We start from the raw sequence: 27,857 nt of genomic DNA, 5'->3' as shown, positions 1-27,857 counted from the left end.
ACGTGGCTCCGCTGACGTAAAGCCACTCTGAGTGGAGGCGCGTGATTTGTTGGTTCACGTAATTCCCACAGCCGGGCGGCAGTTCTCTGCAGGCGCCGCTGACGGTCCCCGCCCGCCGCAGCGTCACTCCCGTCTTGATAGTTTAAAATAAACGCACCCAAGTACCCGTTGATGCGGGACTGCGGAAGTAGCTTTTGCTGTCAAGCATCCAAACATTGCTTCTAAGCAGAGAAGAGACCTTTGGTAAGTAGTTAAAAGGCATTTGTTTGTTCTCTGTTTTACATGTCCCGGGCAAATTAAATGTGTCACAAGTGTGTCGTTAGCACTGACAGCCTTTCGTAAACTCTTAAGACCGTAGTAGCTACTTACTGTTATACTTGAGTCATCCTACAAATAATTAAAATGTTAGCATCATCCTTTAAAGTGTTTTGAGTTAGCTACCTAAAGGTTTGCTGTACATGCCTGTAAATAAAGGGCTTTCCTGTGCTTACAAAGCCCATTCACTTATTAAAAGACAGCTTTAGAAATAAGAAAAAGTTTATCTTTTTAACATTTAATTAGCTATAATTTTATTATATATTTAAATGGGAAAATAGTACTATAAGCAACGTCTGTCTATATAAAAGTATGTCATTAATTTATTATATATATAAATAACATATATGTGGGTGTTAAGAATATGTTTTTAGTGACGCCTGGAAACAAGCTGGACTAGTTTATTTCTGCTTCTTCTATATTTGGTCGCTGGAGATTTGACTCATGTGAGTTTCAGATGCTCCTAATAATATCTCAAACTCACCACCAGCCATTAAGCAACATGCAAGAAACAGCTTAAAGAAAAGTCTCTGTGAAAATACATTCGTAAAATGATCGCTTCTTTTTTTTTTTTGCAGAACACGTTTCTCTGTTTTCAGTGAGAAAGAATGCTACTCTTTTTTCATTTATATTACATTTCTGATCAAATGAAACTCATCTTAGAGGAATCACTTTGTCATACAGAAAATAATCCAAAACAGGAAGACACTGTATAAAAATCATCAAGCTGTGACATGATACTGTAGGTTTTTCTTGATATGTTTCAATGTTGAAACAGTGTTTCTGTAGCATATGTATGTTTTAGGAGTTGGGGTTGCCTTCCCCCATTTCTGGGGTGGGGATTGTTTTGTGGTTGGTCTGTTAGTCCCCTTCCCTAACCTCTAGTCCTCCAGATAATGGATTACAGTCTCATACCACGTGAGACCAGACAGGTTTCAGGTCGAGTACAAGCTGCTTCGGCATGTCAAGCCACGTCAAGCCCCAAATGAAAACATTTCATACCAGCGGCGCAAGACAGATATACTTGATATACTGTGTGTTAAAGGCTCTGCACAGACATGGACAAGGCTAGACTGGTCAGTATGGGACTTCAAACAAAGCCTGTATTCATGAAACTGATTACAGATGTCGTACTGTGAACAAGGACAAGGAGTGTATTATCAGATGAAGGTTCAGTTCTCCAACAAACCTGTCGAGTGCATTTCACTTATCAGACTCAGTTTTTTGCAAATCCAACGTTGTTTATAGACTTTTCAGCTTCCTGTCTTTTTCTTCCCTGGCTTTGTTGGCAATTGCCACCTGTAGGTCAGTCAAATAATATACTAACACACCTCTGCTTGCCCTAGAGTGACAACTCAAAATGTCTGCTGTGAAAAGGAGGCTCTGTCGTGTCAGACGTTTGTGTGTGTGTTGTCACAAGACAAACAAGATCCAGGTTGTTAATAGATACTAGAAAAGATAACCTTTAAGTCAGTCAGTAGCCTACACACCCCCCCAAAAAAACCTGTGTGGGTAAACAATCCATTTGTAGGGCCTGAAGGAACATAGCACTAGACTAGACTAAAATGATGCACTGAGATTTAAATGCCTTTTATTGTGGCATTAAGATTTAGCTGTGCCCCTGTAACTGCAATACATGCAACAGTGCAGGCCAGTGCAAAGCGTATGCAAAGAAAGAAGAAACCACTGGAGGATTCAGTACTACATCTTTTCTTTTAAGGGCACCTTGACCTTTGCTCAAACAGCAACATCATGACAGATAGTTGAGTGGACAATTTCAGATTCAATTTAGTCAGCTCACTCATGTGTATGGTTCTTTAAAAGAAATAATAATAAAAAAAGCGTTTTACAGTAAGAGGAACCCAACATCCTGGTCTTTATTTAATAATAATGATAATAATAAACACGTGCATACATATCTATAAATTAGACAGTTATAAGAAAATAATATTATAGAAGTATGCACTCATTTTTCAACAGCACAGAAAAAAAAAAAAAAAAAAAAAAAAGTAAATGAAAGATTAGATTTCGTCTGTAATCAAAGTCACGGTGGCGGCGGCGCCCCGGACGGGACGGAAGCGTTGGTGGGTGTGACAGACTGCTGAAGTTCGCTGCGCTGCTCCGTGACGTGGAACACAACTGAAGTCCTCTCTCTCTCTGATCTGACAGTTCACGGATCAGCAGCAGGGCTCCAGCCCCGAGCCAGGAGCGCGGCCGCTTTGTTTCCTACACGCAGCGCAGATCTGGTGAGTACCGAGCGGCCCCCGACGACACAAAGCTGAACTAGTTTGTCTTCACTGTTATAGTCTGCTCGTTTCTTCTACCGAGCCCCCCTGATCTCTTTCACTACAAGCCCCTCCCTGTCTGCGCGTATGGCAGCCGCTCAGCTGCTTCTGTCTGTTGGCTGGTAGTGGATGCAGATTGCCATGTGTTCACCGGACAGTAGATGGCAGTGGTGTAGGGTTTCCTTTATAGCTGGCAGCTCACAGTGCTTTGTAAACAAAGGGGGAAGCATAAGGACACACCTGCTGTAAGGTGTGGAAGCATTTGGACACACCTTGTGCAAGTGTGAGATTTCACAACATCTTTTTTTTTTTTGTGTCTCACTATTCCTGTTTCAGGGCGGCACAGGCACAGTGAAGAGGTGGTTAGCACTGATGCCTCACAGCAAGAAGGTCACCGGTTCGAATCCATGGGCCGGCTGGCCTTTCTGTGTGGAGTGCGCATGTTCTCCCTGTGTCTGCGTGGGTTCTCTCCGGGTTCTCCAGCTTCCTCCCACCATCCAAAGACATGCTGGTTAGGTTCATTGGTGATTCTAAATTGGCTGTAGGTGTGAGTGTGAATGGTTGTCTGTCTCTGTGTTAGCCCTGCGATGGACTGCGATGGACTGGTGACCTGTCCAGGGTGTACCCCTGCCTCTCGCCCGATGACAGCTGGGATAGGCTCCAGCAGACCCCCGTGACCCTTAACAGGACTAAAAAAAAACGGGTATAGAAGATGAACGAATGAATGAACTATTCCTGTTTCACACAAAAACAGGGATGACGTGGAAATGCATGTGTAAATCTTAAATTAACTGTAGCACATAGTAGTCCTTCCAAAGTTGGAAAAGTTAGTGTTTTATAATAATGTACAGGCGCTGGGGCCTGTCCCAGCTGTCACACCCTGGACGGGGCCCCAATGTATTGCAGGGCTAACACAGGGAGACAGACAACTGTTCACACTTACATGCACACCTATAGCCAATTAAGTATCCTGGAGAGAAGCCACGCAGACACACGGAGAACATGCAAACTCTACACAGAAATCCCCCAGTCAGCCTGGATTCAACCCCTGCATTTTATACTATGTTTAATAATTATTGTGCCAATATTTTCAATTATATATAATATCATTCGCTGAAGATTTTTACCTTTCCTTTTCCTCTCTCTCTCTCTGTCTCTGTCTCTGTCTCTGTCTCTCAGAAGAGCACTCATTTCTCCTGCAGGTGTCCTGGGAGGAGGGACGATGCTGCAGGGGCTTTCAGCAGACGGCGGCGGCGGCTCCAGCTTCACTCCTCTGGTGGTGGTGGAGCTCGTGTCGGACGCCAAGGAGGAAGCGATTGCGTGGCTGCTTAGCAGGATTCGAGACCAGGAGCAGAATGGAGGTGTGGAAGTTCACCTCCTCCTCCCTAATAGTCGTTTACATTGTTTGACATAAAAAATAGGACATATAGTACCATCCAAAAGTTTCTCACCTTCTCATTCAGTGGGTTTTCTTTACTGTTTTATTATTTTCTACATTGTAGATTCTTCAAAGTACCCTCCTTTTGCTTTGATCCCAACTTTGCACACTCTTGGTATTCTCTCAGTCAGCTTCATGAGGTAGCTGCTCAACAGTTTGGGGCCTCCATTGTTGTGTTTTCTGTTTCATAATGCACCAAATGTTTTCAATGGGTGACGGGCCTGAATTGCAGTATATCCGGTTTGCCCCTCTGTTTCTCCCCAGGTGCTGAGCTGCTGGTGGAGCAGTTGGATCTTGGAGTCGGGGATCAAGAGAAGTCAAACCCCAACATGTTTATAGTCGGGGCCTCCAGGCAGAGGCTGCTCTCTGGTGCTGAGGATGTGGGCCTCTTCAAGGAGTACAGTGACGGCTCCATGAGGGGCTTCACCTGTGCCAACAAACACAACTTCAAAGACTTTAAAGGTAGAGTCTGACAAGAGGCCTTACACAAACTGTGACACATGAGCTGTACTTTGATAGGGAGACAGCCTTAATCCAGATGGTGATGCACAACGTGGCACAATTAACAAGTAAAGGCACACAAGGTTGTTTCGATGTTTATTTAGGGGGACTCTGGGGTAAACTAGCTGAAAAAATGGTTTGTTTATTACTGAGAAATTATATTAATTAGTACCATAGCTGCATCAATATTACCACTGTTCCAGCATACAACTGATTAGTCACAGTGAAAACTATTAGTCACAGTCTGAAATGACTGGCCTCGGTATCACAGCTACTGACATACATGAAACGTCTCCGTTGTGTTGTTTGTCTCTGATCCGCTCTGTCTCTCCAGGGGACGGAGACAGCTTCCTCAGTATGGCTGAGTGTCAGTACATCATCAAACATGAGCTGGACACACTGCGAGCTAAAGGGGAGACTCACATACCAGGATACAGTCACGCCAAGCTTTACCCGGGCAAATCTATCAGTGAGTACTCATCATCTTGCTGGTGTGTCTTCATTCGTCAGTTTAAAAACCGTATCTCGGTCTGTGGAAACTTATGAGGGATACTTTCACTTTTTAAAACTGTTACGTAATTGAAAATAATGGCAGCAGACTGAACATAGCTGCAGTATAGAAACAATAAATGTGCAAATGCAGGGAAATATTCCCAAAGCAAGATGAGCAAGCAGTAGAGATAGGGTGTCTCTATTCAGAGCTTGCCTGCAGTGATGAAATGATAGAGCTTCCATGTGCTTGTATTTAGAGACTGGGTGGGTTGGGTGTCACAGAAACAACAGGGAGGAATAAAAATGCAGCAAAAGTCAGTGAAACATCTTCCAAATATCTCACAACTATCAGCAAAATACCTGTACGCAGCTTTAGTCTTTACGATTTCCTTTATTAAAGCAGACCACAATAGTGTCATTGTGGTGGTGAAATCGACAGCAGACAAAAGAGATGATAAAAAATAAATAAATAAATGACATGCTGTTTTCTTATTTGCATCTTAGTTCGCAGGATGCAGTCTAAAGGGATCCTGGTCCAAATTTTTCCTCTACATGAAAAGGAAGAACTAAAGAGACTTTCTTTTTCTTGGTATAAAAAAGTCAAGTTGTCTCTTCAGCCTCTTGGTAAGTAGAAGATTTACCATTATCTCTCAGTGTAACGAGAATAACACAGATGATGCTCTTTATGTGGGATTTGTTTGATGTACGGTGGAACCGTGGTCAAAAATCTGCTCATGTTTTACCTTTATTCATTTATGTTTACTTGGATTATAGTAATTTTGCCACTTTTTAATGTTTCCTGTTGTTTTTCCACTCTCTATCCACAGATGATATCAGACACTACTTTGGTGAGGGCCAGGCGCTCTACTTTGGGTTTCTGGAGTACTTCACCTTTGCCCTGGTGCCTATGGCCCTCATCGGGGTGCCTTACTATCTGTTTGACTGGGAGGACTACGACAAATATGTGGTGTTTGCTGTCTTCAACTTGATCTGGTGCACCGTTATCCTAGAGGTAGGGAAACTGATTGAGTCATTATGTCATATGTACACTGATCAGGCATAACATTATAACCACCTTCCTAATATTGTGTAGGTCTCCCTTGTGCCCCTAAAACAGTTGTGGCTCATCAGAGAATGGACATGGGCCTTCTGAGGGTGTCCTGTGGTGTCTGGCAACAGAATATTGTTAGTGGGAGCCTTTGAGGGGAGGGGCCTCTGTGGATCATCCCACAGATACTTGATCAGTTTGGGATCTAGTGAATTAGGAGGCCAGGTCAACACCTCGTGCTGTTCTTCATGTTTTTTTTTTAGTTGTTCATGAACAGTTTTTGGCTGCTGCCATCAAGGAGTGTCATTGCTATGGGGTGGGGGTACCTGGTCTGGTCTAGGTGGGTGCTACATGTCTAAGTAACATCCACACCAGTGAATGCCAGGTCCAAAAGTTTCCCAGCAGAACATTGAATTGTCACAAGATGGTCAATGTTATTTACTTCTCATGTCAGTGGTTTTAATGTTGTGGCTGATTGGTGTATATCCTTTATCACATTATGGACCAGCAACCTGTACTGTAGTTATTGTTTCCTCATTTATTGCGTTTTTTTTGTCAAAGCCATGCTGTTGTGTATGACTTGCACTCTCTTACATACATCATTAACACCGAGATGAACAACTTTTAAAAGGATCAAAGTTGTATTTTAGTGTGAACACGTTCTTGTGAGAGAATGTTTTTTGCTGAAGTTTCATTAATTCACCATAAATATAAAATGAAGTGGCAAACCAGGGCTGACTGCGAAGAAACATTGGATCTATTATTTTGATTTGGAATGAATGAACATGAACGGGAAATTAATCATCTGCGGAATCATCTGAGTCTGAGTCTTCACACAGGATGGGATGTTTCAAGACCAGTCAAAGCGGTCACCCTTCATCACTGTGACGTCACCCTGGCTGAGATACAGGTCATTGTGTGTTGTATCAGCTTCGGCACAATTTGGGATTCATTCAGGCGGCTTAATCATAACTTCACCCTCCACGACCGAACCTACAACCACAGCAGTGTCTGGTCTGGGATGGTTGAAGGCCCTGCAGTTTGGCTGACTGTCAGACCCCCCCAGGATGAAAGGAAATTTCAGAGTAGTTTTGTTCTGGACGACCTGCTGATGCTAGTGTTGGCAGGGGATTAAAGGGTGTGGTTAAAGAAGGTGAAACTTCAGCAGAGTCTAGCTCCCTCTTCTGTTCAGCAGTGGTTTTATGGCCTCTGCATCGTCCTGTGCTTGTGGCTGGATGCAACTGGTTTTGGTATGTGGAGTTAAAGGCAGAATGATGTGAGGGTCAAACAGCAGACATTGTCTCTGGAGTGGGAGAAGGTGACCTGGCAGAGAATGGTAGTGGAGACTAGAACCTTATAGCCAAAGCTGCTGGGAGGGCATGTTGGGCATGAAGGGTACCCCAAAGCCCTTCAGGAAGCTTTGGGAAGTGGCTCCACTATTACCTGATCAAATACCTCCTAACATATCTCTGGTATTGACTATAAAACATCATCTACGTAGAGACGTATGAGCATAAAACTGTAGCCTGAGTTACTGATTTGCTGAACCCTTCCTCCACCAGCTATGGAAGCGATTCAGCGCCACTCTGGCTTACCACTGGGGCACACTGAGCAGGAAGAAGGCCTTTGAAGAACCTCGACCAGGATTTCACGGCGTCCTCGGGTTCAACCCTGTGACGGGACGCGAGGAGCCTCTCTACCCCAACGCCAAGAGGCTGCTGCGCATCTACCTCGTGTCCCTGCCCTTCGTCCTGCTCTGCCTCTACCTGTCTCTCTTCGTCATGATGATCTACTTCCAGATGGAGGGATGGGTGCTGTACATCCACGATGAGGACCCCACGTTCTGGACGGGAATTTTGTTGTTCATCCCCAGTATTATCTACGCTGTGGTCATAGAGGTCATGAATCTCATCTACAGATATGCTGCAGAGTTCCTCACCGAGTGGGGTGAGTGGTTTGATCAAGTCCTAGATCTGTTCTTATAAGAAAGACATTCAATTCATTTTAAGGCAGGTATTTTAAGTCCAGTAAAGATAAATATAGATAAATATTTCCTCATTTTGACTTGTCACAGTGGAGAAAGCACTGGTTGTTGATGATGGTTGCGTTACTGGAGGCCCCTGCTTATGTGCACCCTAGGTCCAACCACATCTCTGACCACATCTCACATCATCTGTCCTCATTTGTCCTAATTTGTCCTAATTTGGCTGCGTTCCTTTGGTAATGGAGCTGAGCCATCTTTAATTCAATCTGTGCTTACGTAACCAGCAAGCTTCTGCGTTGTGTTTTTAATAATTATGAGGTGACGCACTGCTAGCCCTCAGAGGTGATCTTCCATTTATTCTGGCAACAACAACAGCAACAAGGAAACTGCAAAGTCATTTCGCTGCACGCTCCTGGTCCTGTGTGAATAAAACAAATATAAGGAGACGGGAGGAAAGTTAGCTTAACACACGGTGACTTTTAAGCTAGCAAAAGTTGATCTAGAATTACCAATTTATTACAATCTTTGCACGGTAAGGCAGATGTAGTAATGATGATCAAAACAAAAATATATACAAAAACCATTATGAAAATATAGGATTAACTGTAAATTAAAAAAAGGTGACATTTACTGCTCCCTCAGGAGAAAGGGGAGAGACGAAGGAGTCCCTGAGGAGCGGCTCTGAACCTAAAGTGACACTTCCACAGCAGCTTCTAGCTTCTAACACATTGTTAGTTCAACATATTTTGTGTAATGTTCATAAATGACCCTCCAGTGGCAAGTCAAATGTCTTGTTTGCTGTGGAGCAGGTGCGTTCATTCCCACAGTAGATGGCTAAGTGTAGGACTGTAGGTTGGATAAAACAAGGACCCTATATCTTCGTTATATCTTTGTTTTGCATCTGTCGACTCAGATTCATTTAAGTGCAACCTTGCTGATCTTGCAAACCATAATGCAGATGGTGCTAAGATTACCTGTGATAGGCTGCAAGTGTGAAGGATTTCTCCAAATGTTTTCCCCCTCTCTGTGTGTTCAGAGAATCACCGGCTCGAGTCTTCGTATCAGAACCACTTGGTCCTCAAAGTATTAGTAGTGAGTAAAAAACACAATTCTTTGTTTTGCCAATTTCAGCCCTCATTGATCAGAGTGCAGATTTTCTTGTCACTGCACTGAATATCATACCACAGCTGTCTGATATATGTTTGTTTTTCTGCAGTTCAACTTCTTCAACTGCTTCGCCTCGCTGTTCTACATTGCCTTTGTCATGCAGGACATGGCGCTGCTAAGACAGGTAGGAGCGCCTTTCCTCTGTGCCCCTCTTCATTCTTCACTTCATTTTTCCATATTTCCACTGTAGTTCCCGTCTCCTACATCCTTTATTCTTCTCCGTGCAGAGTCTAGCCACCTTGTTGATCACCAGTCAGATCTTGAATCAGTTCATGGAGGCCTTCCTTCCCTACTGGCTCCAGAGGAGACGCAACAAAAAGATGATCCGCAAAGCCCAGAAGAGAAGGACTCTGCAGGACAAAGAGATTCCCCTGGCGGAGCAGGTCCGGCTAGAGGCCGACATGAGCACGTATTTGGTAGGTACACATTGTTTTTACTCAAATAAATCAAAGTCTACACACAAATGAGTATGAGGTCTTCTTCTTCTGTTCCCTTTAATTTGTGGAATATGTGGGGATGACTGTCTGGACTGTTCGTCTTCTCTTCAGGGAACGTTTGATGACTACCTCGAGCTGTTCCTGCTGTTTGGTTACGTCAGTCTGTTCTCCTGCGTCTACCCTCTGGCCGCTGTCCTGGTGGTGTTGAACAACGTCACTGAGGTTTACTCCGATGCCTTCAAGATGTGTCACGTGTTCAAACGGCCCTTCTCTGATCCGGCTTCAAACATTGGAGTGTGGCAGGTGAGACGCTTTGGCATATTTTAATGAATTGGTTGCGTTATTTTTTTTGACTCAAACAAAGCAAGACACAATTAATCATAAATTACTTGCGGGTGTTTCTGTTAAAAGCACAGACTAAACAGTTTTAAATAGCAAAATGTTCTTTGTCTTATTTTTAACATACTATCACAATCTCAACAGATGATAAACAACAAGATGTCACTTTCTCTGTGCCCCGCTGGCTAAAGTGGTTTCCATTTCAGGAAACGAGTCATTAACTGTCCTATTTCTGTCTCCGATCAGCTTGCTTTCGAAGCCATGAGTGTGATAGCCGTCGTGACCAACTGTGCGCTGATCGGCATGTCTCCACAAGTCAAAGCCTACTTCCCTGACTCAGACACACAGCTCATACTGTGGACGGTGGCTATCGAGGTAAATTCACATCATACACAGAGACTCATACATGCAGACATAAAGTTAATTGTCTGCACGGAGGAGTAGCACGACATCTGTGTGTCTTTTTATAGTGGTGTTGTAATTGCTTTGGAATGACTTATTATAAAAACAAGGCGCAGTTGTTGTCATGTTGCCAAAAGCCAGGAGTAGGAAAAAGTCTGTTTATCCATTGAAATCTGTGGATCAGTGAAAGGATCAAGATCCTCTGTTCCACATTGTCTTCTTACAGATGTGATTCATGTTATAACTGATTCCAGTACAACAACTCTGTCATAAATTAATCTCTTGCAAATCTTTTCAGTCGTTGTTGACACTGGGAGAATGGTGATAATTGTACTTTTAACAAGAGATTACTTTGTTTTCAGTTTTAAAAACAAAAAAAAATACTAATGAAGTAATTTTACCATTTGTGCAGAGAAAGGGAACTAAACGAGAGAACAGTCGTTATTTGATTCATATAAAACTGGACGTTTTTGTTGGTGAAGTTGTTTACAGTAGTCAGCTCTCTATGAAAAACTTTTCTGTTGGTCAGGATCAGTTCTCAGATTTATGGCACAAGGCGTGTCATCTGAACTGATCTCTGAGTGTTTGTCTTATATGCATGCGGAGAAGCTTGAGTTTTTCCCACAAGAAACATCCAAACATTTCGTGCTGAACGTGCCGAGCTGTTGTAATGATCGTTGCCTGTAAGAGCACAAGTGTACAAGTGTTGATTGCTGCAAATACCAGATGCGTCCGGTTACATTGCAGGGAAATACAGCAGTTTTTGCTTTGTTGCACTTTTAGTTTTTAAATCACAGTGGTAGAAAGAAAGTTTGTTTTTGGATTTAAAAATCAAAATCAAATAACAATCAAATAAAAATGCACGGACCGTGATGAACTGGTCTTCTTGTACTCTACACACAGTTAATATGAGGCAGCTGTTGTGTTGGATTGCATTTAATGGCAGACATGTTTCTAATTAAGTGCTAGTTCGGCGCAACACTCCATGTAAAATGTAGTAAAAAAGAGCTGAAGCTATGCTGCTGTCTGCTTTGAAAATAGTCTCAGTTCTCACCTGAAAGGTTGGATACAACAGTGTTACCGCAACATCTGTGTTCAGTGTTTAGTTTGCTTTAGTTTGTTTTTATGTTGTCTGATTCGACTACTGAAGGTTCTTTAACTGAAACATAGAGAGTTTAATGTCTGCTGAAGATTTATTTTGCTCACTAGATGGAGCCACAATCCAGCTTTGGTCCACACACAGCACATCTGTGAGTGAGACATGGAGTATGGGTTTGGTAGAGAGGCAGTGACACTCTGTGTGTGTGCATATTCAACCCATCATTGTTTGGTGTTTTGCATTTCCAGCTTCTTCCTCTCCCGAGTCCGCCTCTATTAACATTAACGTCAGCCTGCTACCCTTTGCTCTCGGTTCTGTTCAGGCTGCACATCACACACATACAAATACATCCCCATGCCTCTAGAGAGAAAAAGCTCAAAATAACAGCACAAACAGAGACGTAGTGAGGCTGTAGTGAATGGTGGGGTTGTATTGTGGAGACGTTTCTGTAGGACACTTGTTTGTTTGTGCTGCTCCTACACATCTAGTAATTGTCTCAGACTGTAGGGGCTCTGTGAAGTCTACTGTACGGCCGGTCTCTGGCGATGAAGACAGAAACTGGGTCATATTGATCGCGCGCGTGTTTGATTGAATGTGTGGTCTGCACAGACGGAGCAGAATGATAAACTCTACTGATTATGGAAAAGTTGTTTGCTGCAGAAGAAGATAAATCACACACAGGGGTCAGGATAAACTAATGTTTAATTAAACCTTATTTTGCTAGGAGTTCTATTTTAGCCTCAATTTATTCCAGCTACTGCCACTCTGATTGTACTAGTACTGTTTTCACTATTAATCTGAGGGGTGAGAGTGAAAATTGTATAGGAGCATGTACATACACCGATAAGGCATAACATTATGACCACATCCCGAATATGGTGCAGGCCTCTCTTGTGCTTTCAAAACAGTTGTGACTCATCAGAGAATTGACATGAGCCTTCTGAGAGTGTCCTTTGGTGTCTGGCAACACAATGTTGTTAGTGGGGGGGGCCTTTGGGTCCTATGGATTGAGGGGAGCAGCCTCTGTGGATCATCATCAGTTTGGGATCTAGTGAATTTGGAGGCCAGTTCAACACCTTGTGCTGTTCTTCATGTTCCTATAGTGTTTTTGTGTGTGTCTGTGTCAGGCTGCATCCTGCTGGGGGTGGCTGCTGCCATCAAGGAGTGTCATTGCTATGGGGTGGGGGTGTCTGGTCTGGTCTAGGTGGGTGAATCCCAGGTCCAAAAGCTTCCCAGCAGAACACTGAACTGTCACAAGGTGGTCGATGTTATTCACTTCTCCTGTCAGTGGTTTTAATGTTGTGGCTGATCGGTGTGTGTTGATGATGTCAAATGAATGAAGTCATCCTCTGTCTGCTGCAGTCTTTGGAGGCTTATCAAACAGCTTTGATGGAAAATCGGCTCTATTCTGAGTGTCTGATGACAGTGAACCCCACTGAGAGCAGCCCACTGCTTTTTACTTCACAGGAAGATAAAGGAAACAGGCTTTCTTTACAGGGTTTGTTTTCTCAAATACATACTGCACATACGCTTACAGAAAGTCGGGTCAGTGGTGCTCTATTTTAAGATAAATGATTGCATCTGATGCTCACAATGTCAGCGTTTACTTGCTGATGTTCAGCAGATATATGGTTCATTATAGGAAGTTATGCACCTTTAAACCTGCATCAAATTTCCTGACAATCCTTTCAAATAGTTACTGGGACATTTCACTCACAACCACAAATGTGAATCAACAGGAACGTTGAGCTGACTCACTAATGCTGCCATCTATAGGACCATGATGTTAGCTTAAAACATACATGTCCAGTGGCTCATATTAAGAATTTGCATTACATAATCTAAACCTTCTCACGAAACATGCTATAAATAAAATAACAAAACCTAACGGGCACGTTGATCCCCTGGCCCGTTGGATCCTCTGTGGAGGGATTCAGCGGTCCCATATGTACTCCTAAATGGGTAACATGTTTTTAAAATAACTTTCATTATGACCTTTAGTGCCCTCCTCATAACAAACGCTATATTTTAGTCTCATATTTCTGGTGATACTGCAGCACTGTGTCTACACAGGAAGTGAAGGGTGAGCTGCACATTAGCAGAGCAACGGCGGCAACACCAGTGCTCCAGTTAAAGTGCAGTCGATGGTCACCAGAGATCAATACACAGTCATTTTAGTTATGTACGTAAAACAGAAAAACAATGATTTGAAGCTTAAAATAAAATATTACTAATAATTGTTCTGTCCAGCATATTTGTGTTGGTTTACTGTCCACACTCCTTCTCCTTCAAGCAGAGCCTCAGACCTTTAGTCTTGTTGGTTAAAATCTCAGAGGAGATGTTGGGGAAAGTCGCCCACTCTTGCGCTAACAGGGAGCACGCCACCTCTCATCCATCCCACCTCCTTCAAGCTGTCTTCTGGACTGAACACGAGTGAACATGACTTTTTATAGCAACAGACTTGCACACTGGCCCCAGGGGTGATGTTCTCTGCTTGACTTATACTCTGCCCCCTCACCTGAGTAAGGAGAGGAGGCGAGATGCTGCTCCGGTGAACACACAATAAAACCAGGGCAGCTCACAGCCTGTGTTAGACCGTCTCTGTATGTCGGCAATCCATCCCGTGAGGGCACACTTGTCACACGCACACGTTTGTTTGTGTTTTTCTCTGTGGTATGCACCGCAAGCCGGTGATAGAATTCAGATCCATGTAGAGATAGAGGAGCACCAAAGTCAGTAAATGAAACGAAAGCTAGAAGAAGCAGACAGAAGGAAGACGACAGAGTAAACAGGAAGGGCGGGTTGAGAGGAGAACCGATGGGGCAGAGGAAGACAAAAAAAAAAAGACTGAGAGAGGCAGAGAAAACCAGTGCATGTGTGTGTGAGATGAACCTGAGTCACCAGCTGATTGTACATCCAAGCACGTTCCTGCCTGCTACCATTTCCTAGAACAGAGCGGAGCAGGCTATTAAGGAGATGGGACAACAAGAGTAACGACGGCCAGGCTGTATAATGTTAAGTGTTCCAACGGGGGCCTACGCCTGAATACACGTGAACGTTGCTTATTGACACAACATCTAATACGTTCAAAGCGTCAATTATCTGAAGCCATTAAAAGCTCTGCATGCATTTTTAAATACACGGGCGGGTAAGAGAGAATAGACCCTCTAATATAGACTCTGTTGGAGTACACACAAGATCACAAAGGTGTTTTTCATCATCACACGCCTTCAAATCTCTCTCACATCAGCTGTTATCTTGGCAGCTGTTTTCTAATAAGAGAAAGCATACGGACTCAGATAGGGATTAAAATCAAAACACTCATCTCCTCTTATCTTGGTTATGGGGTAAGGTTGGGAGTGGGCAGGAAGGCAGTGCCTCGTTGCTTTCCAGCAGCAGTGCTATGATACCTGGGTAATTACTGTATAGGGCTTACACACATGAGTGAGCAGTAACCAGGCAACCGGCCAGACTGCCACAGACAGAGACTTTCTTTGAGAGTCACGGGTCTGTCCGTTATAATCTACTTCATCTCAGTGCAGCCGAGTCAACAGAACAGGGACTCTGAACTGTGGCTGCCTACAAACCCCCTCCAAAAAAATAAAAAATAAAATGAAGGGAGGCGTGATCACGACCTGATGACACGTCACAGTCAAGCACATGTCAAGTTTTATTGAAGCTGACGTGTTACGACGAGCAGCTGCTTCTCATTTGACGCAAATACGGCTGCACACAGAAAGTCCTTTGTATCTTGTGTTTTACATTTGCGTGTTGCAGAGTTGATTTGTCGTTCGCTTGGACCGAACATGCACGTCATGGTTTTGCATCAGTGCCCGGAGAAGCTTTTGGGTTTGCTCTGCGAACTGATCAACACCGAACGAAACGACGAACTCTAGTTCATGCACATGTCAACTAATTTCGATATATTATTTTAAAAGCTGCAAAACAGAGGTGCAAAACCAACAAAAACTGTTGTTAATGCCTTTTCTCTGCAGCTCTCCAGCTAGCATACGGACTGTCCACGTGCTGCTTTAAAACCCTTCATAAAGCTGAAGGTAATATGTTAGTAAATGGTTATCTATCCATCTTCTGGGGGATATATCTAGCTCTTCAGCAGCTAAGTGCTCAGTTAGTCTCTTTTTGCTAAACTGAGAACAGCTTCCTGCTATCTCCACAGATGTGAACGATATGACCGAACAGACCGAGCCAAACGGTGGAGAGTCAGGACAGTCGCAGCATTGCTACGAGTAACGACTGAGCTGTTGCTCAGTAGGTAGAGCGGGTTTTGCACAAATCCCCTGAACATGCCACGAGCCTGCCAGTGTCCTTGAGCAAGACACTGAACCCCTACCAGTTGCTTCCAATGCTTGGCACTTGTGTGTCTCACCCCACAGATACTTGATCAGTTTGGGATCTAGTGAATCTGGAGGCCAGGTCAACACCTTGTGCTGTTCTTCATGTTTTTTTTAGTTGTGTGTCTGTGTCAGGCTGCATCCTGCTGGGGATGGCTGCTGCCATCAAGGAGTGTCATTGCTATGGGGTGGGGGTGCCTGGTCTGGTCTGGGTGGGTGCTACATGTCTAAGTAACATCCACACCAATGAATGCCAGGTCCAAAAGTTTCCCAGCAGAACACTGAATTGTCACAAGATGGTCAGTTAAAATTAACGTCTGATTTCAACAAAGTGTTGTCGCCGTAAAGCTCTGCATGCTGATAAAGGTGCCACTTTTCGCGTGTGTCAGTTAAATTGTCTTGTTCTCCAAGGTTATTTTCAGCAGCACACCACACAGTAATCTCATTACACTGTTTTTTAGTTAATCAGATTAACTTTCGTCCACTGTCCTCACCAGACGAGCATCTCAGTGTGTGCATGGGCTCTGCATGGGTTTGGAACTTGGTGTAGCAGGCAACTTAATCTTCTTAACTTAAATTTTATATCAAGATGCATTCACTGTACAGGTACTCGTTTACAAAAAGGACCATGCATGTTTTTTTTTGTGATAAATGAATGTTGGCTTAAGGTTGTTAGTACTTGTTCTTATTCATTTTGGAGGGACATTTCTCTGTAGACTCTTTATAATCATAATAAGGATTTCTTTGAGCCTTTAGAGAAGGATATCAGCTTTTTTTAAATCGTAACAGAGCTGCTGTTAAAGCTGGATTAATCAGTCTTCACATCAAATTATCATTCTGTACTTCCACACTACAGAGGCTGTCTTTCATCTCCTTGTTTTGGTTTTATGGCCGGAGTCTTTTATAGTTTTTTTCACTGGCTCATTATCAGTAGTTAGTTGCTGGAGACCACGGAAAAAAATGACTCCAGATGAAGGCTAACGTCACTATCTGTCTCCTGTATGTGTAAATAAGATACTAGGAGCTAATATGTTAGTGGCGTCAGCTTTAAAATTTAATATGCGAATGTCGCTGCACCCAGGTGGCCAAATTAAAGCAGTTTAAATTGTATAACCAAGACCGATCTTTATTTCACAATGTCTTCATGGCTCAGACAGAATGCATTGAGTTGTAAGTGTGCATATGATTGACAATGACATACTCTGCTCAGGTCACATCAAAGAAGAGATATATATATATATTTTTTTAATTATTCCTCATCAGTTAGATGGACGCTGGATTGAAATGCTAATTTTCCAATTAACGGTGAAGGGGCGCTATGGTAACTGCATTAAGTGCTGAATACTGAGTAGTGGAAATAACAGTGGCACTGTGGTTCTCTTGAGTCGTGCCGGTCTGAAGGCCTGTCTCTGCTCTTCGGCCTCAAGATTATGCTGTTTCAGTCAGAACACACAGTTGGTTTGGAGATTATTATTCTCGTTACCAAAATGGCTAAATATAAAACAACGGGATTAAGGCTGAGGCCAAAATATTACTAATCTCTCTCCAGGAGTAGCTGTAAAAAAATAAGAAATGACACAGAGCTGAAACAATGCTACCTCTACACCGATATATACACCGATCAGGCGTAACATTATGACCATCCTCCTAATATTGTGTAGGTCTCCCTTGTGCCTCTTGTGACTCATCAGAGAATAGACATGGGCCGTCTGAGGGTGTCCTGTGGTGTCTGGTAACAGGATGTTGTTAGTGGGGGGGCCTTTGAGGGGAGGGGCCTCTGTGGATCATCCCACAGATACTTGATCAGTTTGGGGATCTAGTGAATTTGGAGGCCAGGTCAACACCTTGTGCTGTTCTTCATGTTTTTTTAGTTGATCCTAAACTGTTTTGTGTTTGTGCCTGTGTCGAGCCTGGAGGAGAGATTGCGTATCATACAGGTGAAGGAGACGATGGCAGCTTAGTGTGCTCAGTGTAAATGATAACACAAATCCCCTCCGTACGGCGCATCTGAAGTTTGATCACATCTGTTATGTCAGACGAAACAGAATTTATCGTCTGGCCAAAAACATTTCACAAGTCACTTTCTCCTCAGACTCCTCGCCCAGCGTCCTCTGTCTTCAGTCTAACCTTGTGCTGCTGAACACTCAGAAATATAAATGAGCCTTGAACCGTAGCAGCAATCAACTAAGAGCTGGAGTGTTTATTCTGCACTTTCAATCAATGTGACAAGTCTCTAAGATCAGGGATTTCTTGGCTCGTTCTTCTTGTTAATTAGCAGAGCAGCTGAGCTGACCAGAATGACAAAACTTCTTAGTCGGTGCTTCTTTAAGCCAGAAAAGTTGTCTTTGTGATATAGTGCGAACTGTAAAGGCTCAGTTCTTGGAAACTGTTAGACCAATTTCCCAAAAACCTAATTTAGTTTTACATGTCCTTGAATAATATGTAATAATTAAGCTGCAAACAAAGAGAGAGGTATCAGAAAGTTTATTAGACTGATGAATCATTTTTTTGTATCCTCATGAAAGCTAGTATTAACATTTAAACTCGTCGAGTGGTAACTTATACTGAACATTCAGGCCCCGAAGCACATTGTCTATCTTCTCAGCCGAGCCATTTGGTTTGATAAGCCTGAAACTCATTACTGCATGGCAGAGCGACCTCTTGTCTGCTCTCACTCTCATATATTCATTTGCTTTCCTGTAGCATACATGAGTCCATTACCGTGATGAGGAGAAGAGATACTGAATCAAAGGAGCTCATGAGCAGCGCACCTTTTCTGATATAAACACAAATCTAGGAACCACAACCTGGTTCTAATAGACTCTTCCAGACAAAAAAGTTGTATGGATCCCTGAGGGTAACTAACTGATGGAGAACATGCGCCTGTTCACATCAGCCATAATATTAAAACCACTGACAGGAGGAGTAAATAACATTGACAATTCAATGTTCTGCTGGGAAACTTCTGGACCTGGCATTCATTCATTCATGTGGATGTTACTTAGACATGTAGCACCCACCTAGACCAGACCAGACACCCCCACCCCATAGCAATGACACTCCTTGATGGCAGCAGCTGTTTTTTCAGCTGTAAGAAACACTGTAGAGACACAATAGGCAGCTGGTAGCACACATGAGCAGTAGTCAGCAGTTCTATGTGACCTACAACTACACGTATACATATATATACGTGTTTTGGTTCCATTTTTAAAGACTAACGTTACATTAGAAGCTGTCGTTCACACAACTAAACGTTTAACCAGCGTTTACAGATCCTCAGAAAACATTGTGAAAGACTCCTCTCACCCCGGCCACCGCCTGTTTGACCTCCTGCCCTCTGGGAGGCGATACAGCTCCATAAAACCTTGCAAAACTCGTGTGTGTGTGTGGTGGTGGCCAGGTGGGATCAGTGTCCGCTCAGCACACATGTGAGCGAATGTGGGCCGGCGTCTTCACGGGAAAACACACAGTCTGCTGATTCAGACGTGTGCAGCTGGTTGCGTCTGATGATTAGAGCTTTTTAAAACACATGATTCTGCGTAATGGGTCGTGAGTTTGGGAAACTTTAGGGGGATTTGTCTGCGTGTCGATATACGTAAATGTTTCTGTGTGTATTTGGATAAACAGCAGGACGTGGAAAATCCTAGATGCAACCATGCAATTAAATGTATTCGGAAAGATGTTTTGGTATTTTCTAGTCTAAGAATTTAAGATTTGTGTCTGTTTCAACTGGCTGTAGTGAAAACACAAATTAATTACCAGGTAACAAGAGTCTGAAGTCCTCAACCTACAATTATCAGATGATGACATTTAAAATATATCTTATTAAATAAACTTTAATTTTTGTTTTCATTTGAATCCAAGACATCTACAGAGGCTGTCTGTCTCACCGCTCCCGTCACTCCCCGTCTCCTTTCTGTCCTCTCTCGTTTTACAACAGTGTCCCGTGAAGGACACCGTCCCATAACATCCTAATCAAATGATGGTGATGAATCTTTCAAAGCGTGTTTCCTTCCTGCATGTAGGAGGGGGTTGAATGCAAATAAAAGCTGGAAGCTGACCTGTGATGTGATTGTCATTCTGTGATTTCAGCATGGACTGCTGGCCTTCAAGTTCATCCTGACCTTCCTCATCCCAGACGTCCCCAAACACATTCAGACCAAACTGTCCCGCCTGGAGTTTGAGTCCCTGGAGGCCCTCAAGAAAAAGGTAACATCTGACTCAATAGTGTCGTTAGAGATGGAGGCAAACTTTAGCATAAAGTCATTCTGTACCGTTTCAGATGCTAATGTCTGCTTTCCGGTTTGTAATTTTCTTTTCACTTCCCATCAGTGGAACAGTCCTCATTGCTAGAGGAGCCTGTTTGCTGTAAACTGTGTCGGCAAGACACACGGGAACACGAGGTCTGGATTTGAACTGATGAGAGCCTTCATTTTTTTATAAGTTATGATTTCGTTTAAACATGTTTACCTTCAGCCCAGACCCAAAGGGCAGATTGATCCCTCTGCTCTGACAGACAACAGCATACCGCGTCTAATGCCATTTGGCAAGGCGGTATGCAGCATCGCGTCTTTCTGGCTCCACCGGAACGGTCGGCCCGTGATGCACTGCTGATTACGCTGATGCAGAGCGTGGAAGAAGCTCTGCCTAGTTTACAACTCAACAGATCGAGTTTGCTTCGGCTGAAACGGCTGCATAGTCACATTTTGTTGGGTAGCATTCACATTTTAACCACGACCATTCCCTGGAAGTCAGTACCTGTGCAAAACTGTTCCCTACGTGACCCAACAAGAGCGTAAAGTCTAAACTACTCAGTTTTCAGGAATAAATACGTCTAACAAAGTGAAACCTCATTCTGCTTTAACTGAAGCAGAGCAGCCTTAGTCACTGTCTGCTTTCACTGTGACTGGTGTCTAGTTCACATGCCATTGGTTTAGTATACTAAAAGAATTCAGATATAGTTTTAACTTACTAAAGAGCTAACACAAGTAAAAATGCTAAGCTAACGTCAACCAAAACAGTGAAGGCTGCAGCTGCTGTTCACTGCTGCTTAAATACGGTTCACTCTTCAGGGTGTTGAGGAAAGCTTTCACATTGCAAATGGATCACGTTTTGAAAAATGAAACAACTCTTGTTTAATCTGACCACGTTTAAAATTACAGTTTGTACTGTAGTTCATCGCAAAATAGATTTAACTGGACTCTCCACCAGTCCTTTAGAACCGAAGAATCTACTTGGATGAAACGTCTTCAAGAAACTCTAGTTGCCTTTCTTTTTTTTTTTTTCTGGATATACCAGCTGCTCTTGAATCATTCTTGGCTGCTGGGATTTCTAGGTACACATCCCACCTCTGCAAAGCCTGTGCTCCAAACGTGGTTGCCTTTCGTAGCAGTGAAACACCACAGTCCGTCCACGTCCTCTATTGTAATTCTGTCCCCTCAACGCCAGCTGCTTGCAGACATTCATCTTTCATGAGACGTGCAGCTGCTTCTGAATCAGGTCCAGACCCGTTCTGCGACGGTCTGCGCTGATATATCTCCGCCGACGAGTCGCTCAACACACATTAGAATATCTTCAAACTCCGGTTTAAGTGATTCCAGCTTCCGCACATGAAACTAGACTTGAAGAGACCTGAGGCACATGTTCAGCAGCACGCAGCCCCACGGCTTCCCATTTAGCATTCAGAATGGGCTCTTGACGCCTGTCCCAGACCACTTTGTCGAAGACAAATGGCGTGCCGTGCGCTAACAGTATGGATATGGCTCCACAGTAAAGCATTAGCTTGCCCCGCACCGCAGCCATTTGTTTGACGTGGACTGACGGGGCTGAGTGCTTCTCTGATGAGCTCTTTGGCCTCTGGTTCATCATTTCTTTCACGTGGTTTCTTTCAGACTTCAGGCTCAGTATGTTGCCAGTTTAATGGGTTTGACTTTTCACACACAGTTTTCACCAGCTCCGAGAATGACAATTACCAACACTGTCCTTCTAATGCACGGTCTGAAACAACACCTCTCAAGCAGTAATCTAAAGATATTGCAGTCCCATAGTCAAGATTAAACCCTCGTTTCTTGTGCACTCTCTCTCTTGTGTCAGTAAGTTTGGTTTAATCAGATGTGTGTGGTCTCTTGGCTCCTGCAGAGACCGCTCCACGGAGGGTGAGTAGCTCAGACTGCGTGTGACAAACGGTTTTGTGTTTTGAGAAAGCGGATGCTGACACCGATCTAATACTCTAACTCAGGCGATTTTTGTCGTGAATTCATCTAACACGCCGTGCCGTACTTAACAGTTTAAGTAAGGCGATCATTTTTCTCCGCCGTAACCAAGAATAAAAAAACATGTCGGCATGAACGTCACCACATCAGACCCGGGGATTAAACGTTTTCCTCTGCCTTCTTTGCAGCAGGCGACCGTCTGTTTGACCTCAGTCACGCAAACACAGGCAGACGGAGAGAAGCGCATTCAGACTGAATTTGAGCTAATTTAATGTCGTTGCCTGCTACTGATGGCAAACCATTACATCAATGTATTGACTGAAGTGGACAGACGTGCCGGACAGATGTTTAGAGGACAAACTGTCGGGGTCAAAACCTGACAGTTCAGAAATCAAAACCTTCAAAAAGACAAGAACGTAACAGGACAAGACTAGAGCTTGAGAACACAAGAAAACAGTGTGACATGACAGAGGAGAAAGGGAAAAGGCAGGACTATATATACACACAAGGGCAGAGGAGACACAGGTGAAGACAATCAGGGCGGGGCAGACAATCACACAGGTGGGAAATCACAAGACAGGAAGAAGGCAAAACAAGAAACGAGGAAAAACTTAGACTCAGACTTTGAGTTGTTTTAATATTTTGTGGTTTTTATTGACAGGTCATTAAACTAGACCGTATGATGAGAGCACATTAGAGAGCGCATCCGGATTACATTGCAGTGTCTGCAGGTCATAAAAAATACCTTTTTAAAACGAGACTATATGAGACACTCTATCTGAGTGATTTGCAGCCAATAGGGGTGAGCCATGGAGCGCGGCTTGACGCTGATTGAACTTTATTCAGAGACACACAGACTAGATGTCTACAGCAGTGACAGTCGCTGACGGCTAGCCAAACCCTGGGGTTTGATGTTTCTGTCTAATCCTCTTGTAGTCTCAGTATCTGGAGTTTATTAATCTTAATCTGACTCTAGACTAATATGATGTGGATATAGTAGAAACACTGGGTGCAGCTGCTGTGTCAGAACATTTCACGTCTTCTGCTGCTCTGCTCAGTTTTCAGTTTGGATCGGTTACCTCTAAAACGATGCACCTATTAACGCTTAAATTAAAGCATGTGGTTTTCATGCAGCCAATCAGAGAAGATCAAGGCAACGTCCTCAGATCAAATGTGGTCTGCAAGGTCCACGTCTGCATGAACACTGAGAGTTACAGCTTTATTAGGTACCACAAAGTGTCCTGATGTTGTCTAATGTGATAATGTGTATGAACAAATACATGTTTACATTAGTTTACCACTTCAAGACAAGGAACCATATATGGATCTTGATTTTCTACATTTTGCAAAAATTCTCAAATGCAAAGAAAGTCTTCTTGCACCCTATAACACTCTAGGGCTGAAATTTAGAATTTCCATGTATTTCAATGAGTTTCCCATAAAGGGAAGGCCCTTCCTCGACAGCCACTGATCTGGAATGAATCTTCAGATTGAATCGTTTGATGGCAGTGGATTCAGATTAAATAAAGATGCCGTGGCTCTACGTGGAGGTCAGTGTGTCTGAGGACACCGAGAATGTCACAGGCTCACAGTTTAGAGTTGCCAGGTCTTAAACTCTGAGACTGTCAGTCAGAGTCAGCAGTCTGAGATGAAGACTCAGCAGAACAGGTGTGGATCACCAAACACACACTCACCCTTCATTCTGCACAGACCTCGACCAGCAGCCTTCAGCAGAATAATATGTTGTATGTGCACATAAAGACACCGATCAGGTATAACATTATGACCACCTTCCTAATATTGTGTGGGTCTCCCTTGTGGCTCTTATGACTCATCAGAGAATGGACATGGTCCTTCTGAGGTTGTCCTATGGTGTCTGGCAACAGGATGTTGTTAGTGGGGGGGGCCTTGGAGGGGAGGGTCCTCTGTGGATCATCCCACAGATACTTGATCAGTTTGAGATCTAGTGAATTTGGAGGCCAGGTCAACACCTTGTGCTGTTCTTCATGTTTGCTGCTGCCATCAAGGAGTGTCATTGCTATGGGGTGGGGGTGCCTGGTCTGGTCTAGGTGGGTGCTACATGTCTAAGTAACATCCACATGAATGAATACCAGGTCCAAAAGTTTCCCAGCAGAACAATGAATTGTCACAAGGTGGTCAATGTTCTTTACTTCTCCTGTCAGTGGTTTTAATGTTGTGGCTGATTGCTTTAGGTTTAGGTAAGGTCGTCTGAGCGTGCGAAGGCTTTGTCCTGCTTCCTCTCCTCACTGATCCACGCTGACACTCAGGAGGTCATGTTGAGGAGGCGCTGACTCCGGCTCCGTAGACGAGGCTGTGAGGATGTAAGACATCATCCACAATGAGCTTTTAATCCAGACACCGGTCATTTTTGTTGTTAATTTATAGTTTAGTGAATAAAATGTGAGGAAAGTGTTTTTTGTAATGTTATAAAACAGAAAGAAGCATCAAATCTTCACACAGGAGAAACTGAGCCAGCAACTGTTTGACTATTGGCTCATGAGCTGGAAGTTTGTCAGAGTATAAATCCGTTCTGGTCCGTCCTGTTCCTGTTAACTATGTGGACGTTAAAACACATTCATTCTCCGGTTTGTCCCCTGGAGGAAGGATCCAGCCTCTCTGCTCGTTTACTGAAATGATTTAACAGCTCCTCTCTGTTCCCGAGGGAGTCGGCGCGTGTTGAACGTGAAGGATCGGCTCGGGGAGCTAAACGGCTGCCTCAGCACGGCCCGTCCCGCCCTGCAACGTCCCGCCCCGCCCTGCCCTGCGCATCAGTCTCTGGGACAAACCTTAATAACATCCCACACTTCTAAACCTCGGATGTAATTCGCCTGCTTTGCCTCTTGCCAGGAGCACAGAGGGATTAATTGATTAAAACGTAACTCTGCCAAGATCAGCATCGAGGGAAGGAGCCTCTGTTAAATCCTGCGCCGTGATTTATTTAAGTGCAACCAGGAAGTGTTGGTGAGGCGTCGGGGGCCGGCTGGAGCCAGAGACCGTACATCTCCGTTTCCATCTTTAGCTTCCATATGACCTGATCTTTCCACTCCTGCTTAACCTTGTGGGAAAAAAAAAATAAATCCCTGCTGACAGACTTCTGGTGTTTAGACAGCTGGGAGGAGATCAGATGTGTGCGCTCAGTGTAACTTTAGCCAGCATCGATAAGAGAGAGCCTCCGGTTGACCCATGATCCTCTCTGATAAACCATAAAGATATATATTTATATTTATATGTACTGAATGTGTAAGTTGTCAGCAGCAGAGCCACACAGACATCACCCTCCCTCTCCCTCCTCTCTCTCTCTGGGTCTTTATGATCCTGAGATCCTCCTCAGTCCCTGCCAGACTCTATCTGCAGGACACTGTCCAGATCCTGCAGCTCGCGGCAGAGCGGCTGTTCTGATCACACGTAATGTTATTTTAAAAAACTCTGCTCGCCTCGCTGCTCCCTGCTTAATGTCATTTTGGGGGGGGGAAACGGGAAAAGAACCCTGCGCTGCCTCGGGGGGGGGGGGAGGGGGAGGGGGAGGGGGAGGGAGGCTCTTAGGACAGGTAACGCCAGCCCCGTGGTGAAGTTTGCACGAGCTCTGCAGCGAACTCAAAGACAAACGTCGCATAAATCTCAACATGTCTGAACATTTACACGTGCAGAATTTTTTTTGCAGAATTTAATTTGCTCATGTGACAACAGGTGCCTGTATAGTGAGTAAATCATGATTCTATTGACCTCTGTTCCACTTACTTTGACTGACTGCGTTATGCACCGATCAGCCACAACATTAAAACCACTGACAGGAGAAGCGAATAACATTGACCATCTTGTGACAATTCAATGTTCTGCTGGGAAACATTTGGACCTGGCATTCATTCATGTGGATGTTACTTAGACATGTAGCACCCACCTAGACCAGACCAGGCCCCCCCACCCCATAACAATGACACTCCTTGATGGCAGCAGAAAATCCCAGCAGGATTCAGACTCATAAAAACTGTTTAGGAACAACTAAAAAAACATGAAGAACAGCACAAGGTGTTGACCTGGCCTCCAAATTCACTAGATCCCAAACTGATCAAGTATCTGTGGGATGATCCACAGAGGCCCCTCCCCTCAAAGGCCCCCCGACTAACAACATCCTGTTCCAAGACACCACAGGACACCCTCAGAAGGCCCATGTCCATTCTCTGATGAGTCACAACTGTTTTGGAGGCACAAGGGAGACCTACACAATATTAGGAAGGTGGTCATAATGTTATGCCTGATCGCTCTCACTCTCACTCACTCTGCTCGTCTCTGACTGTTCGTCTCGTGTGCGTTTCAGAAAATGCTGGAAACCTCGGAGTTCACCAAGACTGTCCAGTGAGGAGGAGGAGGACGAGGAGAGGAGGAGGAAGAGGAGGAGCCACAGATTCTGATCAGGACGCCGCACCGACTGACGCTCATGTTCATAATGTGTGTTTTAAGTCACAAAGACGTTTTGTTTTTGTTGTTTTTTTCTTTTCACGCACAGCACTGTTAATGTGCAACAGCTTCACTTTATCACTGGAGGGGAGAGTTTACAGTTAAGCCACTGTTCCGGGACGGGAGCAGGAGAAGGCGGTGCACCAACTATACTACGCTGGTTTACAGATGAGACGTACTGTAGGGGAGGGGTTTGTGGGGGTCAGATGTTTAAATCACAGAGGAATGCTGTAAACACAAATGTATTAAAGCTGCTTAGCGCTGCACGTACAAAAGAAAGAGGACGGTCGTAAATATGAGCATTTTAAAAGCTCTAATAGCTGAATATAATAGCTACTAATCACGGTAACAGCGAACCAAAGTCACAGTTTGGTAGATAAATAAAAGAGAGGAGATTTGTGTCATTTATTTTGAACAGTGTAAAATGAATCAGTGGCTCGTTGGCAATAATTATTACTCTAAGAAGAAAAAAACAATCGAATCAGAGTCGCCTTTCATTAGAACAAAACCATGTTGTTTCACTAACTCTTATTGTAGTGAGTGTCCTGTACAGGGTGGTTTGGGGGTGAGTACTCTCGCCCTTACATCTCTAAGTACTTCACATTTAAAGAGCATTGTAAAAAGTTCATCCTGGTCCTGACAGAGTTGGCAAAACTCGATCCGTATTTAGTTTCTGCATGAGCCGATCTTTCCGCTCTTACTTTTCTTGCGGAAAAATCGGCCTCTGAAGCCTCTGAAAATGAAAGTTCATTGAGTGTTCTTTGCAGAATTAAATTTGCTCGTGTCACATACATGCCACCGGCCTTGTTGAGGAAAAACCCAAGCGTCATTTTGATCCAAATTCTTCAGCAGCTGCACGGGAAACTGAAACGTTAGGGTTTGTGAAGTTAAGTTAGACTGGTTTATGGACAATAAAACAGTTTGCATGAACAAAAAGCTGCAGAAGCACAAAAAAAAAACATTTTAAAAAGAAGTTGCTGTCCTGATCTGATAAAAGGTTTTCACAGTAAACTGTTGCTGCAGAGTTAGCTGTATAAAGTATCATCTCATCTCCACCATTATCAGTTTGTCACTTCCTGCGTAGGAGACTTGCTCAAGTTTTAAACCGTGCACTCTTTTAAAGCCCCCGGTGCCTTTAAATGCAATCCAAGTATTTGTTTTTATACGCTCTCCACACACAGTCATCTGATGTATTGAAACTGTAACAGTATATTGGAACTTAAATAAACAAGGAAATGAAACCTGCTCTATGTTGATGCTTTTTTTTTTTTAAGTGTGATTTCAGCATTTGATGCCTGAATTATTCTCAA

At 43.7% G+C, this 27,857-nt stretch overlaps 1 protein-coding gene across 1 annotated transcript; it reads left to right on the top strand.

The window, feature by feature from the left end:
- Positions 1-168: 168 nt before the first annotated feature.
- Positions 169-27,787, top strand: ano10a (anoctamin 10a). Its single transcript, XM_084557668.1, has 15 exons — positions 169-243; positions 2,485-2,561; positions 3,780-3,961; positions 4,303-4,500; positions 4,874-5,008; positions 5,536-5,655; positions 5,859-6,043; positions 7,642-8,026; positions 9,100-9,155; positions 9,280-9,354; positions 9,458-9,646; positions 9,779-9,970; positions 10,253-10,381; positions 19,952-20,068; positions 26,408-27,787. Exons 3-15 carry the CDS (start codon positions 3,823-3,825, stop codon positions 26,447-26,449), a joined length of 1,962 nt encoding a protein of 653 aa, XP_084413794.1. The 5' UTR covers positions 169-243; positions 2,485-2,561; positions 3,780-3,822; the 3' UTR covers positions 26,450-27,787.
- Positions 27,788-27,857: the final 70 nt, after the last annotated feature.

The sequence above is a fragment of the Chelon labrosus genome, assembly GCF_963514085.1.
Source record: "Chelon labrosus genome assembly, chromosome: 12".
Taxonomy (NCBI): Eukaryota; Metazoa; Chordata; class Actinopteri; order Mugiliformes; family Mugilidae; genus Chelon; species Chelon labrosus.
Note: the sequence above shows the minus strand (reverse complement) of the source record. Positions and strands in the feature narration are given on the sequence as shown.